At 40.3% G+C, this 15,870-nt stretch overlaps 1 protein-coding gene across 2 annotated transcripts in view; it reads left to right on the forward strand.

The window, feature by feature from the left end:
• The window catches only part of LOC111162367 (potassium voltage-gated channel subfamily H member 1), a 373,079-nt gene that overhangs the window by 13,129 nt on the left and 344,080 nt on the right, over positions 1-15,870 (forward strand). For both annotated transcript variants that reach the window (XM_022526742.1, XM_022526743.1), the window contains exon 2: positions 13,835-13,958. In XM_022526742.1, the coding sequence (XP_022382450.1) occupies positions 13,835-13,958 (124 nt within the window). The remainder of the gene's footprint in view (positions 1-13,834; positions 13,959-15,870) is intronic.

Here is a 15,870-nt window from a genome sequence, read left to right on the forward strand (position 1 = left end):
TGTAGACTGTGGTAGGTACAGCTGGTCAGGGGAGGTCAGCAGAGCTTTCAGACACACAGCTATGTCCCCTGTACTCTTTCTGTGTCTGGGACAATGTAGATACTCCAGTATTTGTTGTATTAAACTGAGCTGCTCTGAGATTCCTTCCATTCACCTTGGTACTATACTTTAGCTTCACTGAGCTGTTTACCAAGAAAGTTCTAAAGATTTTATTTATTCATTTGTCAGGGAGAGAGAGAGAGAGAGCACAAGCTGGGGGAGCAGCCGGCAGGGGGAGAAACAGGCTCCCTGCTGAGCAAAGAGCCTCATGTGGCACTTGATCCCAGTACCCTGGGATCATGACTTGAGCTGAAGGCAGACGCTTAACAGTCTGAGCCAGCCAGGTGTCCCACCAAGAAAGTTTTAAAATAACACAGGAGGCAAATGTAAAACTAATTTAAAAAATAATTTTCTAACACTATTTAATATTCTATACTGCTTACTTTGAGTCACTTTTTTTTTTTTTTTTAGTTCTGGGAATCAAATTTTTACATGTTCTTTAATGATGGTCAATGAGTTTTGTTAAAAATGCCTATAATATGTATAGATATGCATTAAAAATTATCTTGACTATAAAAATGAGAATAAAACACCTACTTGATTAATCTGTTTCACCATTTGTTAGCAACTGAGGACACCATTAAATATTTCTTCCCAGTAATTCAACATATCACTGACCGCTTATTTCTTATGTAAACTATCATTGAATCATAAAAAATCTACACTTTTAACACAATTTCATGGGGTTTTGTTCCCTTCCATCCTGTTTATAAAACTGATTCATCTGTTTTTATTGTTCTAAAATCCTTTAATTTGAGGTGGAGGTCATGTTTCTGAAACCATGTACTTAGAGGTAACTACCCAGTAAACAGAGTTTTGAGTTTGCTCTTGAAACTGAAGCCTCTCTTTCCATTGTAATTTACTGACTTAATCAAAGTGTATTTATGGGGGCGCCTGGGTGGCTCAGTGGGTTAAAGCCTCTGCCTTCGGCTCGGGTCATGGTCCCAGGGTCCTGGGATCGAGGCCCGCATTGGGCTCTCTGCTTGGTGGGGAGCCTGCTTCCCCCTCTCTAGCTGCCTGCCTCTCTGCCTACTTGTGATCTCTGTCTGTCAAATAAATTAAAAAAAAAAAATCTTCAAAGTGTATTTATGTAGAATATTAAAATTAGAGGCAAAACAAATGATTATCGAATCTCTTGGGAGTTTGATTTGTAATGTGCCAATATTGGGCCCTTTATAATTTAGAAGAGTCTAAAATTTCATGGAATTTTATTGTTGAAAAACACAATAGAGTCAGAACATGACTTCTGCTGGTATTAAGATTTTAGGTATTTTATTTAGGTGTGTCATACTGACCTAGCTCATATTTCTCTCATCCCATCCTCTCCATTCTTCCAAATATTACCATATCTCAATCTGTTTTGTGTTTCTAAAAATTAATTTCTGGTATGGATTTTATTTAGGTTCAGGCAAGTTGAAATATTGTTTTCTTTGTTTAGTGCTTATGTACATACTTCTTGTTCTCATCATTTATCTCAATGATTTCTTTTGTTTTTCTAGTGTTTTAAAAGAAAGGAAAAGATAATAAAAAAATATTTTTATTTATTTGACAGAGAGCTAGAGAGCGGCAGGTTGAGGGAGAGGGAGAAGCAGGCTCCCTGGTGAGCAAGGAGCCCAATGTAGGGCTCGATCCCAGGCCCTTGGGATTATGACCTGAGCCAAAGGCAGCCGCTTAACTTACTGAGTCCTGCAGGCCCCCCAGAAAAAGTTGATTTTACTCAAACTACTTTTTGTAAGCACACTGATATCCTTAGTGATCTGTAACAGTGAAAGTATTCCAAAGATGTGTTCCCTTCTAAGAAAAATACCTCTAGTTCTTAGAAGCATATTGTGAAATTTATATTGTAGGCCTCTAAATAACCAGTGTGCACAGGGAACAATAATACATTACCATGAACTGTTTGCTGGATATAGCTTTTATGTGTGTGATGGCCCAAACTGAGTCACTTGCTAAGTCATTGCTTAGTCTCTCCTTTTTTTTTTTTTTTTTTTTTGGTGCTAATGAGGGTGAAAAGCAAATTTCTAATAATTTCTTTTTAGAATATCTCTGTGTTATGCTTTAGGAGCAAATGGTAGGTTTGGAATGATGCTCTCTTAATGTGGTATGACTTGGCTCATGCCCCATCAGCTGAAGAAACTTTACATGCTGTGGGGAGGGGAGCCTTTCAAATTTTAAGAGAGTGTTTATTTTATTGTGCAAAGTGGAGGAAAACTGTGTGGCCTGATGAAGGTTGAATTTGGGAAAGCTTACATTTAACTGCATGCGTTCTTACAGCTAAAGACCTTCAGGGGGTAAAAAGGCATCAGAGGGAGGCAGTAGAATCTATCTATTTTGCATCAAAGACCTGGAGATACAGGGAACTTTCAGATGAGAGCCAATGAATAAATCATGGCACAGGCAGGCAAGTGGAACCTACACATTTTCCTGAACAAGGTAGGAGGGACCTGATCAGTTCAGAGACTATGATTCTGGAGGTACACTTTGGTGCTTCCCACTGGCTGACTGGAAGTCACACATTCCATATGCAAAAGCTATATGTACGGGGGCACTTGGGTGGCTCAGTCGGTGAAGATCCAACTTGATTTCCACTTGGGTCATGATCTCAGGGTTGTGGGATCGAGCCGCATGTCAGGCTCCATGCTCAGCACTGAGTCTGCTTGTCCTTCTTCCTCTGCTCCTCCTCCTGTGTTCTCTCTCTCTCTCTCAAATACGTTTAAATAAATAAATAAATAAATAAAATCTTTAAAAAATAGCAGTATGTATAATCAAGAGCATTTGTCTTACTTGGATTTTACAGATTCCAAAGACACACGTGGGTATTTTCTGTATATATAAACTGACCTACCAACATGTGATTTCTGTCTACCATAGTAATGTAGACGTGTACCCTTGACAAATGGTACACTTTTATAGGGTTATGGCCCATTATATCACGTATCCAAATACAGGCAGTTCCGCTGAGCAAAAGCTCTGTACAACATGGTTTACCTGAAATGTGTCACTTCCCGCCGAGTTGAGTTTAGAAGGTATTTCTGCTCCTTTTAAAGTGACCTAGACTCTACAGAGTCCAGCATTTAGAGAAGGGATAGTTCAGGGTAATAACTGGTTGATGACAAGGGTGGGTACCCGCAGGTTGCAGAAATGCCATCTGATTTGTGCTTTATTATGAATCCAGTCACTTAGGAGTCAGATTTTATTGCTACCAGAAGAAGAAAACTTGTAGTTTACCTCCACTGAGACCCAGAGAGCTGAAGTGACATACCCACATGGCTCATGAGGGACAAAACTGCCAGTAGGACCCAACTTATTGTCTCCATGATTGTTCTTTCAGATGGTGCTCTGGGGACCTAGGGGTTGCTGGGGAAGGGTGGATTAATAGGGTGACTTTCACCCTTCTTCTCCCATTGGTTTTCATTGTTGACTAGGTTCCTTGGTGCTTCTCCATAGAATCTCATGGCCTCTGTCTTACTAGATGCCCTCTGCTTGTAGAATGTCCATGTGGTGTCTCTAGTAGTATAGCTCAGGGGTCACCTGGCAGCTCAGGGCTCCCAAGAGTGCAGAAGCAGATGCTTCCAGACCTTCAGAGCTTAGGCCTGGGTTTGGCATAGCATCCATTCTGCTGCAGTCTGTTGGTCAAAGCAAATTGCAGACCCACCCAGATTCAAGGGGGAGGAACTAAACCAGGGCATGAACGCAGGGAGGCATGGTTTTTGGGGGGCTACCAGTGTAATCTCAACTGTTTATAGTGATACTTTGTTCCAGATCTCAGAGTCATGGGCCTGAGACATGGAAGGGCTGGTCTCTACTAAAAAAAAAAAAAAAAAAAAAAAATATATATATATATATATATATATATATATATATATATATATTCCCCCCCAAAGAGAAGAGAGAAAGTGAAAAGGACTTAACAGAGCACCCAGAGTGTTCTGGAGGGGATCATATTGCCTCTTCCTTTGTAGATATTTTATAAAGACTTTCATCAGTGCAATTTGTCAGAGCCAGGAGGCAAGAAAGCAGATGATCTCTGAACACCTTTTGGGATTTTGGAGCTTTAATCCATGTTAATATGTCCGAGCCAATTTAACCTTCATTCCTCCAGTTTTTACCCAAGTAAAGGTTGTCTGAAGGAGCCACGTGAAAGTCAAAATACAGTATCAGCTTTATGACTATTAAACCAGATTGGAGAACATAGAATGCCACCAGTTTCCCTCCTCAACCCTGGGCTTTGACTTCTAGACCAGGAGTCACTGACCTATTCCTAGAGGAAGAAGCTGAAGATGACAGAGCAGAGGGCTGGCAGGACTGTCCCACTAGGTTCTTCTTAATTTTTTTTTTAAAGTAGGCTCCGCACCCAGCATGGAGCCCCATGCAGGGCTTAAATTCGCAATGCTGAGATTAAGACTTGAGCTGAGGGGCGCCTGGGTGGCTCAGTGGGTTAAAGCCTCTGCCTTCGGCTTGGGTCATGATCCCAGGGTCCTGGGATTGAGCCCCGCATCGGGCTCTCTGCTCAGCGGGAGCCTGCTTCCCCCTCTCTCTCTCTGCCTGCCTCTCTGCCTGCTTGTGATCTCTCTCTCTGTCAAATAAATAAATAAAATCTTTAAAAAAAATAAAAAAATAAAAAATAAAAAATAAATGTTACGGTCAGGGACACCTGGGTGGATTAGTTGGTTAGGCGTCTGCCTTCAGCTCAGATCACAATCCCAGGGTCCTGCCATCAAGTACCGCATTGGGCTCCTTGCTCAGCAGGGAGCTTGCTTCTCCCTCTGCCTGCTGCTCCCCCTGCTTGTACGCTCACACACACACACTCTCTCTCTCTCTGACAAACAAATAAAATCTTAAAGAAAAGAAAAAGGCTGGTGGAATATTTTTAAAAATAAGTGAATAAAATCAATGTTACACTCATCCAAAAACATCCTCATGGAAACACTCTGAATGTATCTGACCAAATATCTCCACATTCTGTAACTGAATCAAGCTGACACATAAAATTAACCATCAGAGGGGCACCCAGGTGGCTCAATGGGTTGAGCCTCTGCCTTCGGCTCAGGTCATGGTCTCAGCTCTCCTTATTAGGCCTTTATATTTGAACTGGAACTACACACCATTGGCTTTCTTGGGTCTCCAGCTTGCCAATTGCAAATCTTGGGATTTGTTATCCTTCATGATCACACGAACCAATTCCTTATAATAAATCTCTTTCTCTGGTTACACACATGTGCACACATGCACACTTCCTATTAATTTTGTTTCCATGAACCCTGATACAGTGTTAGGGAGTCCCCGTTCTACTAGATATATGGCCTAGGAAATGTTTTGTCAATTTAGTACCTTTTTGCAATATTTATAAAAATGAGTTAATACTAGTGTCTGCTTACCTCAGGGAGTAATGACCCAATGACTATTAAAACATGCAGTCTTGATGGTGATGATGCCCTTTGCACCAATGAAGAATGGCAGATTTCCTAACATTTCTCAGTTTAAAATCTCCAGATCTCTTATATCCAGATCATGCCAATTCTGTTGCAGCCTCAGGAAATTATGTTTGGGTTGTTTGTTTGTTTGTTTGTTTGTTTTGTCCATGCAATAGGATACTTTCCTAATCAGGTTTTGCTTGGCTTCAAAATAACTTTTCATGTATTCAGCTTGGAAAATAGTAAATAATCCCAGAGCCATTAATGTTTGGATGTGGAATACGTATCTCTCCGTTTAGCTAGAAAGTCCGTATTACTTCACTAGAGCCCTCTTATTTGGCATTCTTAACCAGTGGGAGTATAGCCAACCACCTGGAGGAATTAAGGAGAGTTAGTTGAACAAGATTGCTCTCACGGAGTTCTTGCACCAGAGTTTATGCACTTTTTTCAGGAGATTCCCACTTTCTGAGCTGTCTCCTTTTATGCAGATATACTTCCAGAAACATGGTAGCAAATCGACTCAGACCCACCTGGGTTCACTTCTTTATTTTATTTTTTATTTTTATTTTTTAAAAAGATTTTATTAATTTGACAGAGAGAGACAGCCAGAGAGGGAAACAAGCAAGGGTAGTGGGAGAGGGAAATGCAGGCTTCCTGCTGAGCAGGGCTCCATCCCAGGACTGGGATCATGACCTGAGCTGAAGCAGACACTTAACGACTGAGCCATGTGGGTGCCCTGGCTAACTTCTTTATCTTATTTAACAAAGCTTATCTCCCTCAGAAGTTCCCACTCCACTGAACAGCAAAAGGAGACTCTGAATGTCCCAGTTAGTAGTATCTCAAATGCTTCTGTTTTAATTATTCTTTTCGAGGTAACTCAGTCTCTTGTGTTGAAAACCTAATTCAGCCCACCCCACTGTTTCCCTCTCTGATGGTGTGTGGGGTGGACACAAGCCACCCCGTGTTTATATGTGTGGTGACGTGCACCGCCTTGGAGCCCTCAGATCCCCAGGGCAAAGTCTTATTCCCCGCCCCCCCCCCCAGGTCCTTGAGTCTCTGGTAGTGGCCTCTGTTCTGGTCACTAGATGACTAGCAGCTGAGTTTATATTCTGTTCCTTGAATTGAGCAGAACTTGATGCCCGGCCTCAACCCATCACATACTCCTTGTGTATGTGTGTGTGGTATGTGTATGTGTATGCATGCATATGTGTGGTGTGTGTGTACTAACTTGATCCTGTCTAGGCCCCCACTGGCTGTGCAGCTCACCTCTGATATTTGCCTGAACCCCTAAGTCAGGCCGTTTGACACAGCCTTTGGCTACAGGGTCATTTCACTCTACTGTGATAACCATCTGCTTATGCAACATCAGCACTAGTAGCATAGTTGGGAACTTCTGGATCCTTTCCAGAGTCCATGGTTGCTGGAGGGTGGGGGTGGTGGCAAGGGAGGAAGTTGATATGGCCAGGTTTGTACCACAGCTCCTTTAAGTCACCAGTGTGAGGTCCTCTCCCACCCCTGAGTGTCAGATGGAGATCTAGGCACAAAGTTTCCCCTCTTCTCCTGTCCTCGTCTGTCACTATGAGGAGGCAGGACTGTTAGAGAATAGGTCAGCACACTAAGTTTTTGTTTTTGGGTTTTTTTTTTTAATTTGAACCTCTTTCTTTTTTTCTTTAGCACAGTAAGTTTTAAGAAGTGGAGGTGATTATTTACAAGTGAGGCAAGAGACAAACATTGGAAATCTAGATAGGGAAATGCAAACATTTAGATGAGGAATGATTACTTCCACACACATCAGTATTTCCTAAGGACATCATTATAGATCACAAAGTAGAATTATAATGTATGGTAACAAAAATGGTAATGTTAACTCACCAATTAAAAGTCTCATTATACTTAGTATTTTTATAGGAAAGCCATAAATCTAATGTGTTAAAAAGATTTTCATAGAAATGGTCTGATTTTAGGTGTTTTTTTGTTTTGTTTTTAGGTTTTATTTATTTATTTGACAGAGATCACAAACAGGCAGAGAGGCAGACAGAGAGAGAGGAAGGGAAGCAGGCTCCCTGCCGAGCAGAGAGCCCAATGTGGGGCTCGATCCCAGGAACCTGAGATCATGACCTGAGCCGAAAGCAGAGGCTTAACCCACTGAGCCACCCAGGCACCCCTGATTTTAGTTCTTAATGGAATGAGGGAGACAATGTAATATGATGATTAAAAGCATGAGTTTTGAAGTCCGATATACCTAAATTCAAATCCTAACTCTAACTTGCTATGACTATGTCCTCAGAGGCTCCGTGTCCTTGTGAGTAAAATGATGAAATCAGTGATACTTCATTTAGTAAAATAATACCACCTCACAAAGATTATTGTGAAGATTAAAAAAACCCTCCCCTTAATATATGATCCAGTCTTAGTATAGAGCCTGGCATAGAGCAAATATTGATAAATGGTATGCATTCTTACTAATATCTTTAATATTGCTTATGTGGAATCCCTTAGTTTCTGATGATATATGTAGCATTATGGTATTTGTATGGGTAGCCCACAATTTAGAAACAGATTGTTTTTTGGAAGGTAATTTGCAGGTTAGTTATTTGTACTTTAGGAATTGAAGACAGTCTAGACTAGTCCCCCTTTCCAGCCAACCATAATAGGGTACACACATGTGTGCAAGGGATGGGGCAGGGGAAGGGGGAAAAGTTTCCTTCCTGTTGGGGCAAATGCATTTGTGACTGGGACTAGAATCCTTTCCTCCATTCACTCCACATCCTTGGATATCACATGGTAGCAAAAGAACCTTGCTTCCTGGCAACTATAATTTCTTGCTTGGGTTAACGCTGAGAGGTAACTATTTTAGAATTTTAAATTCTATAATGAGACTTGCTTTTTCCCAGATAAGACTAATCTGCAGTGCAGCGACAAATGGGAATGCTTGAGGAAGGGTGAGCACCTTTAAAGGATGACCAGAATTCGTTTACGGGAAACTGCAGTGATATCTGGAACTTGAAATATATCCTGTTCTCATTTTTTTTAAACAAAAAATTTAATCAATAAGTTAATTTTTTTCTGATTAAATTCATTAAAAATTAAGAATATACTTATTTTTATCAAAGTAGTATATATTCTTGGTTAAAAAAGTCAAATTGAAGAGCTTATAAAGAAAAACAACCATCCTGTGCCTTGTCCCTCTGCCCATCCTGCTCATCAGAGGTCACATGTTCTAATTTTAGCTGTTTCTTCTTATAGTTTCTGCCATGTCTCTAAATAATATGCACTATAGCTATTTCTAGATATATCAATTTTAGCTATTAGCTGTTGACTTCCGTTAATTTAGCTGAGTTTTTATCTCACTTTATTTACTTTCAACCTCCTTCTTGTAATATAATTATATTACTCCCTTATTGGTTATCTTTGCAACTTGAAAATATTTATGCCTTTCTTTTTTTTTATTATATCAGCTCTAGACACCATCCCATGATTGTTCTCACTTGTCTCTCTAAACTTATCATTTGTATTTTTTCAGCATTGGAATTGCTAAGATTATATTTAGATACTTATAGTTAAATATTGCATGCTTTGACTATGTTGGTTTTAAAAATTATAAATTAATGAGATGTTTACACTGTTGTGATAGTGATGAGACATGGTGTGATTTGGTTTCCCTTCTTGCACAGCTTTTGTATCTTTGATACTTCTACTTTCTTTTCCTGCCCATTCCCCACCCCCAAATTATGCACCTATATTGACTTATTTTTTAAAGATTTTATTTATGTATTTGAGAAAGAGAAAGAGAGAAAAAGAGCACAAGCCAGGGGGGGAGGGGCAGAGGGAGAGGGAGCAGCAGGGTCCTGGCTGAGCAAGGAGCCCAATTCAGGACTTGATCCCAGGACCCTGGGATTCTGACCTGAGCTGAAGGCAAATGCTTAATTAACTGAGCCAGCCTATATTGACACCCTATATTGACTTTTTATGTTGTTTCAGATGATCAGGAATATCATCAGATCCTGACCTCCTTTATCCCTAGATAACTCTCTTCTGGAACATCTGACATCTGTTCTCTGAACCATTCTGTGCTGAATGCTTTCTGTTAGCTTCCTTCCTGATTTCTATATTTGGAGCCACTTTCCCTCTGGTTCTCATGTCATCTTCTTTCCTTATTCCTTCACTTTGCTGATACACATCCCCAAGTAACTTCCCAAGAAAGAATACATAGGAGGGTTGCCTGGGTGGCTCAGTCGGTTAAGCATCTGCCTCTTGATTTTAGTTCTGGTGATGATCTCAGGGTCCTGTAGTCTAGCCCTGTATTGGGCTCTGCACTCAGTGGGGAGTCTGCTGGGAGTCTCTCTTCCCCTCCCACTCCTGCCAGTCATATGATCTCTATAAAATAAATAAGTAAATCTTAAAAAAGTGAGAAATGGCTTTTCTAGGTCTTTGCACATCTGAATATCTTTATTCTACCCTCGCATTTGATAGTTCTAACTTTTAAAAAATGTTTGGCTTTTTCTCATGTTGTTCTTTCTCTTGTTCCTATTAGTATACATGTTGTTCCTCTTGGATTGATGCTCTATGTCTTATTTTAAAAAAAACTATTTCTGTCTCTACTACTCTCTATGAGACTTTATCTTCTGAAATTTATATTGAATTTTTAATTATTCACTTTTAATTTACAGGGAGTCTTAATTGTTCTCTTATTTTTTTTCATAGCATCCTGTTCTTGTTTTATGTTTGTAATATCTCTTGAATCTCTCTCAGGACACTAATCAGGGATTTTTTTTTTTAAGTTATTTTTTGTTTCCTATATTATTTCTGCTTCTTCCATTGTCATTTTTTCTGTTCTTTTTTTACTCTAATTTTTGTGTGGATTTTTACCTTTTTAATTCATTTACTTTAATTTTCGGGGTGCCTAGGGTAAGAGAGGAAATAAACACATGCTGTCAAATCATTATCTATAACTGGCTATTATTCTCTCTTAGCACTTAACTTTAGTGGGACATTAGCCATGAAAGAGCTCACTCAGTTCTTCCTAACTATTTGAGGTCTTTGAGGGAAATTACTTACACTTTTAGGAGTCAACAAGAAAGTTAAACTGATTGGATTTCATATACATTTAAGGGTGATTTAGTGAATTTGTTTCTTTTCTTTTCTTCCTTTCTTCCTTTCTTTCTTTCTTTTTTTTTTTTTTTTTTAGAGAGAGAGAGAGAGAGAGGGCCGCTGTGGGGGGGTGGCATAGGGAGAGGAGGAGAGTGAGGGAGAATCTTAAGCAGGCTTCACACTGAACTCCACGCAGGGCTCGATCTCACCACCCTGAGATCATGACCTGAGCTAAAATCAAGAGTCACACACTTAACTGACTGAGCCACCCAGCCACCCTGATGTAGTGAATTTTGTACTTTTTTTAAGGCTTAGTTGTTCTTTTCAAGAATAACTCAGGAAGGGGTGCCTGGGTGGCTCAGTGGATTAAAGCCTCTGCCTTTGGCTCAGGTCATGATCCCAGGGTCCTGGGATCGAGCCCTGCATCGGGCTCTCTGCTTAGCGGGGCGCCTTCTTCCCCTCCATTCTCTCTGCCTGCCTCACTGCCTACTTGTGATCTCTGTCAAATAAATAAATAAAATCTTAAAGAAAAAAAGAGTCTGGTATTAAAAAAAAAAAGAATAACTCAGGAAGAGAAGACCAGCATGAAGGATTATCCACACCCCCTTTAAAAAAAATACCTTTATTGAGATATAATTCACATATCATAACTTTCACACTTTTTAAATATACAGTTGTTTAGTGTATTTACAGAGTTATGCATCCATCACCACTATTGCATTCCAGAATATTTTCATCACCCCCAAAAAGAAACTCCACACCCATTGGCAGTCACTCCATCTTCCTATCCCTCCCCTCCAGGCCCCTGGCAATGATGAAACTACCTTCTGTGTCTATGGATTTGCTGCTTCTGGACATTTCACATAAATGGACCAAAAATATATGTGACTTTTTGTGTCTGGCCTCTTTCACTTAGTGTAATATTTTTAAGGTTCATCCGTGTCGCAATATGTATCAGTATTGTTTCTTTTTATTGCCAAATAGATGCCATATTTTGTGTATCTGTTCATCAGTTTATGGATATTTTGGATTATTTTCATGTTTTGGCTATTATGAATACTGTTGCTATGAACATTCATGGACAGGTTTTTGTGTAGACATATGTTGCCATTTTTCTTGAGCACATATTTAGGAATAGAATTGCTGAGTCATATGGTATCTTCAGGGGTAACTTTTGAAGAACTGCCAAACTGTCAAATTGACTGCACCATTTTACATTCCCACCAGCAGTGCACAAGGGTTACAGGATGCAGGTTCCAGTCTCTCCACATCCTCACCAACACTTGCTATTGTCTTTTTTATTATAGCTATCCTAGTGGTATACCTGAAGTGTTTTCCTGTCTCCAGAAAAAAGTCAAAGATCTTTGACCATCAAGCCCATCCTAGTCTGGTCTTCAGGCTCATCTCCTGCCAGTCTCCCTCGTGCCCTTTGTCTGTTTACGCCAGTCTTTATGTGTCCCATCCTGCCAGACCTTGGCTTAGGCTTCTCCTCAGCCTGGAATGTTCCCTTCCTCTCCCACCTCTTGAGTTCACCAGTGAAAGGCAATTTGTGTTCATTTCTTTAAATATTGTTTTTGTATCATATGTGATAGTTACAAGTTAGGCATTCATAATGTTTGAATGAGTCTTACTCATCCTTCCAGATTAGAGCAAGTTCAAATGTGATCCCAAGGAGACATGGTCCTTTACCTCCCTCAGAGTTAATAGTTTTATTACTGGTTTCTTAGGTAGTTGTGCACATGTCTTTTTGTCCTGATAATTTCCTGGAATGCGTGGACCATATAGCATCAGGCTGGATATCTCCAGGGTCTCGTAATGTGCTTGGTACCTAGTGGACACTCCAAAAGTATTCATGATTATATGGGAGAAATGGAGGGAAATACTGGTTATAGATTTTCAGTAAAAGCATATTTATAAACTTAACAGTTGTATAGATTAACTTCCTGATAGTTGTGTTTTATGTTCCTTTTAAGTAGATGAAAGCATTTTTAAGAATAGATTACCATATTTAGTTATTTCTCCTCCTTTTGGTTCCTCTATTCCTCCCCACATAGATAAGAAGGGATGGTTATCCATATTGTGAATAAATTGTAGATGCTGTTCTAGAACAAAATTAATGTCCCAATTAAATGAGGACATTATATGTCACTACTATTTCACTTTGAACGGTGTGCGTATATAAACAAAACCCCTTCCTGTTTACAACGAAAGAAGGGTTGTGTGCCTGTTTTTTTTTTTCTTCTTCTTTTCTTGGGGAAGGGGTAAGTATTCTGTGGAAAGGAGCGAGCCAAGCTAAAATCACGATGATGTTTAAGTTCTGGATGTTATTTGCCTAATTTAAGGTCTCGAAGAGAAAAAGAGGGACAGTTATTACCTAAGCACAAAAAGTATTGAAGACTTTTGATCTTGAAAAATGTGGGAGGTGGTAAGAAAACACTGAACAGCTGTACGTTTCTGGCCCACTTACTCCCTGCATCTGAAGTGAATGTGGGCTGGTGGGCAGTGAATGAACTCTGAAATGTGGCTTCTGTGGCTACAAAATTTCAGAATCAGCAAGAAGGCTTTTGTCATTGTGAGCATCTTGATCAGGTTCTATAAGGCTCTAGTATTAGGAGTGTCTAGTCACTTCCTTACCAAGAGGAGGGCTCTCTGATATGTGTGTTGTACAAGGCAATCCTCCCTCTCCCTTCCTCTGCCTCTCTAAGAAGACTTTCTCCTCCTGGGATGGGTAAATGCCCATCAGGGTCAACAAGGCCAATTTGTAGCTTTTGGCCAAAGGACTGACAAGGCAAAGATGCTAGATGGAGCCCAGAAGAAATCCCTTTTGCATTCTCTCTTGCTCCAGAGTACCACTGTACTTTCACTGAGATGAGTTAGGACTTGAACATGTCTCCTGGAAATCACTGGATTTCTGCAGGATTCATTGATTGGTTGGTTAAGTATGCTTCCTTTGCTGACTTCCTCTTGGAGGACAGTTACCTTAGCATTTGAATTCAAAATATTCAGCTCTAAAGAACTATTCTTTTGTATTCCTCACAGGGCCCTCTTCCTGTTCAAGAGACTGTTTTAGAGGGAAACCAAGATACCTGGATTTGTTGACATTATTTATGTCCTCATTGATTCTCAATTAATGTCTTGCCTCCTATGCCCCTTTCTTTTCTTTTCTCCTTCTCCTTCTTCTTCTTCTTTTTTTTCTTCTTCTTCTTCTTCTTTTTTTGTTTTTTTAACAGATACTAATTTTGTGTTGGGGAATGCCCAGATAGTGGACTGGCCTATCGTGTACAGCAACGACGGATTTTGCAAGCTGTCTGGCTATCACAGGGCGGAAGTGATGCAAAAAAGCAGTACCTGCAGGTATTTATGTCCGGGCTTGTTCTGTTCAACATTCTATCATGGTATCTTCTGGAAAAACAAAATGGCTTATGCAGTATAGGGATTGCCCTTCTCTAATTTAGAGTTTTCTTCAGGAATATTTGTGGTAGTATCATCTCTCGTTCATGCACTATACCGGGGAATCAAAGAAGGCTTCAAATGTGGTCTCCACAAACTGACTGGACTTGTAAGTCGCTGAGATGGGCACCCAGAGAAACTCAGGAAGCTCATTTTACCTAGAAAATGGGGACTCAGAAGTTTATGAGATGTTAGACGAAAGGATAGGAAAGTTAGATGATTCTTGAAAACGAAATAAAAATGAAATATAATTTAAGGTGATTAAATTAATTTTTGAAATTACATGACAGGAAGAATCCCTACGATGTTGCAGAAAAGGGCCTTGTTCATAGGGCTTTTCACCAGAAAAGGAGAAGAGAACTGAGATTTGGTTGCCTTCTAATTCACGCTGTCACATCTCTGCTCACTCACTTGAAAGCAGAGGCAAACGGTGCTAATGGCTCACACCGCCTGGGCATCTGACAGGGTTACTCACTAAGCAGTACCCTTGGGCCCAGGTCCTAGAAACGCTCTTTTAAAGCATCTACAAGGTGTGGAGCAGAGTAGAGCAGAATGAGTTGAGCAGAGCCTGTGCCCTGCCCCTCCTGACACACCCCCTGTGGTGCCCTGACAAGGTCTTGGTTTAGCACAGCCTTTGGCTCCTCTCATTCCTTATTCCTTCTTTGGAGTCGTCTGTCTTCACTGGTGTTTGCGTGATCCAGAGCTGCTGGATCAAGAAATAAAGTCATCTCTGAAAGGTGGAAAAACCTGAAACAGGCATCATCTTCAGTTTTCAGAAGTTGCATTTTGATGGTCTTCAATCAGCCATGTAACTAGTTCTGGTGAAAAGTATTCAATGCTTCAAGAATTTCATTTTCTTAAATTTTAGGTGTTTGGGGCTGGGAAATGGGAAATTTAAGAGTCCCCTTCTTCCCTCAAATGTGTAGAAATTGTGACTTTTAAATCCTACAATAAAATTCTCTTACATTTGTGATGTGCTGTTATCCTCATTAGTGTCTCTTTCTGTATCTGCATCTCTGTTGATGTTTGCTTATATACAATTAAAACAAATTGGGGAGTTAGCCTCACTTTCTGGTGGGACCTGAGCAACCTTTCCTTCCCTTTCTTCCTTCTTGTTGGTTCTAACCAGACACTTGAAGAAGATCAGAGCAGATAACTTGCAAATTTAGCTTTCATGCACAATTTTAGGAAACTTATTTAATTCCCTGAGGGTGTCCCTTTCCTGAAGATAAAGAAAACCTGCCTTTGTGCTGGCTCTGTTCCTAATTGCTCAGGAGCCTCTTTTGCTTATTTTTTGCATTGCAGGTATCTGAAATCTAATGTCCAGGTAAAGGAAACTTATAGCTACCAGTAAATTACAGTTTGAGGAAACAGTACATAAGACCAATGAGAGCAGGGTGTGATCATGGCACCTCACTTACTCAGGTCTCCGTCCTGCAGGGATTTGTTTCACATTGTGAAAGAAACGGCCAGCATATATACCATTGTGTCACTTAAATGGAGGTCACTTATCTAGCAAATTAACTCAGAAAGAGAAAGTGGGAGGAAGCTAAAAAGGCAACTGGCTAAGTAAGATGGGCACAGAGCTTACGTTTTTACCTCCTAGGAGAAGTCCTCTTGTTCTCAGGCAGGGCTAGTTTAGTCTTGACCGAGCCGTCTTTTTTTTTTTTTTTTTAAAGATTTTATTTATTTATTTGACAGACAGAGATCACAATTAGGCAGAGAGGCAGGCAGAGAGAGAGGAAGGGAAGCAGGCTCCCTGCTGAGCAGAGAGCCCCACATGGGTCATGATCCCAGGGTCCTGGGATCAAGCCCC

The sequence above is a fragment of the Enhydra lutris genome, unplaced genomic scaffold (assembly GCF_002288905.1).
Source record: "Enhydra lutris kenyoni isolate GAN:26980312 unplaced genomic scaffold, ASM228890v2 scaffoldscaffold91, whole genome shotgun sequence".
Classification (NCBI taxonomy): domain Eukaryota; kingdom Metazoa; phylum Chordata; class Mammalia; order Carnivora; family Mustelidae; genus Enhydra; species Enhydra lutris.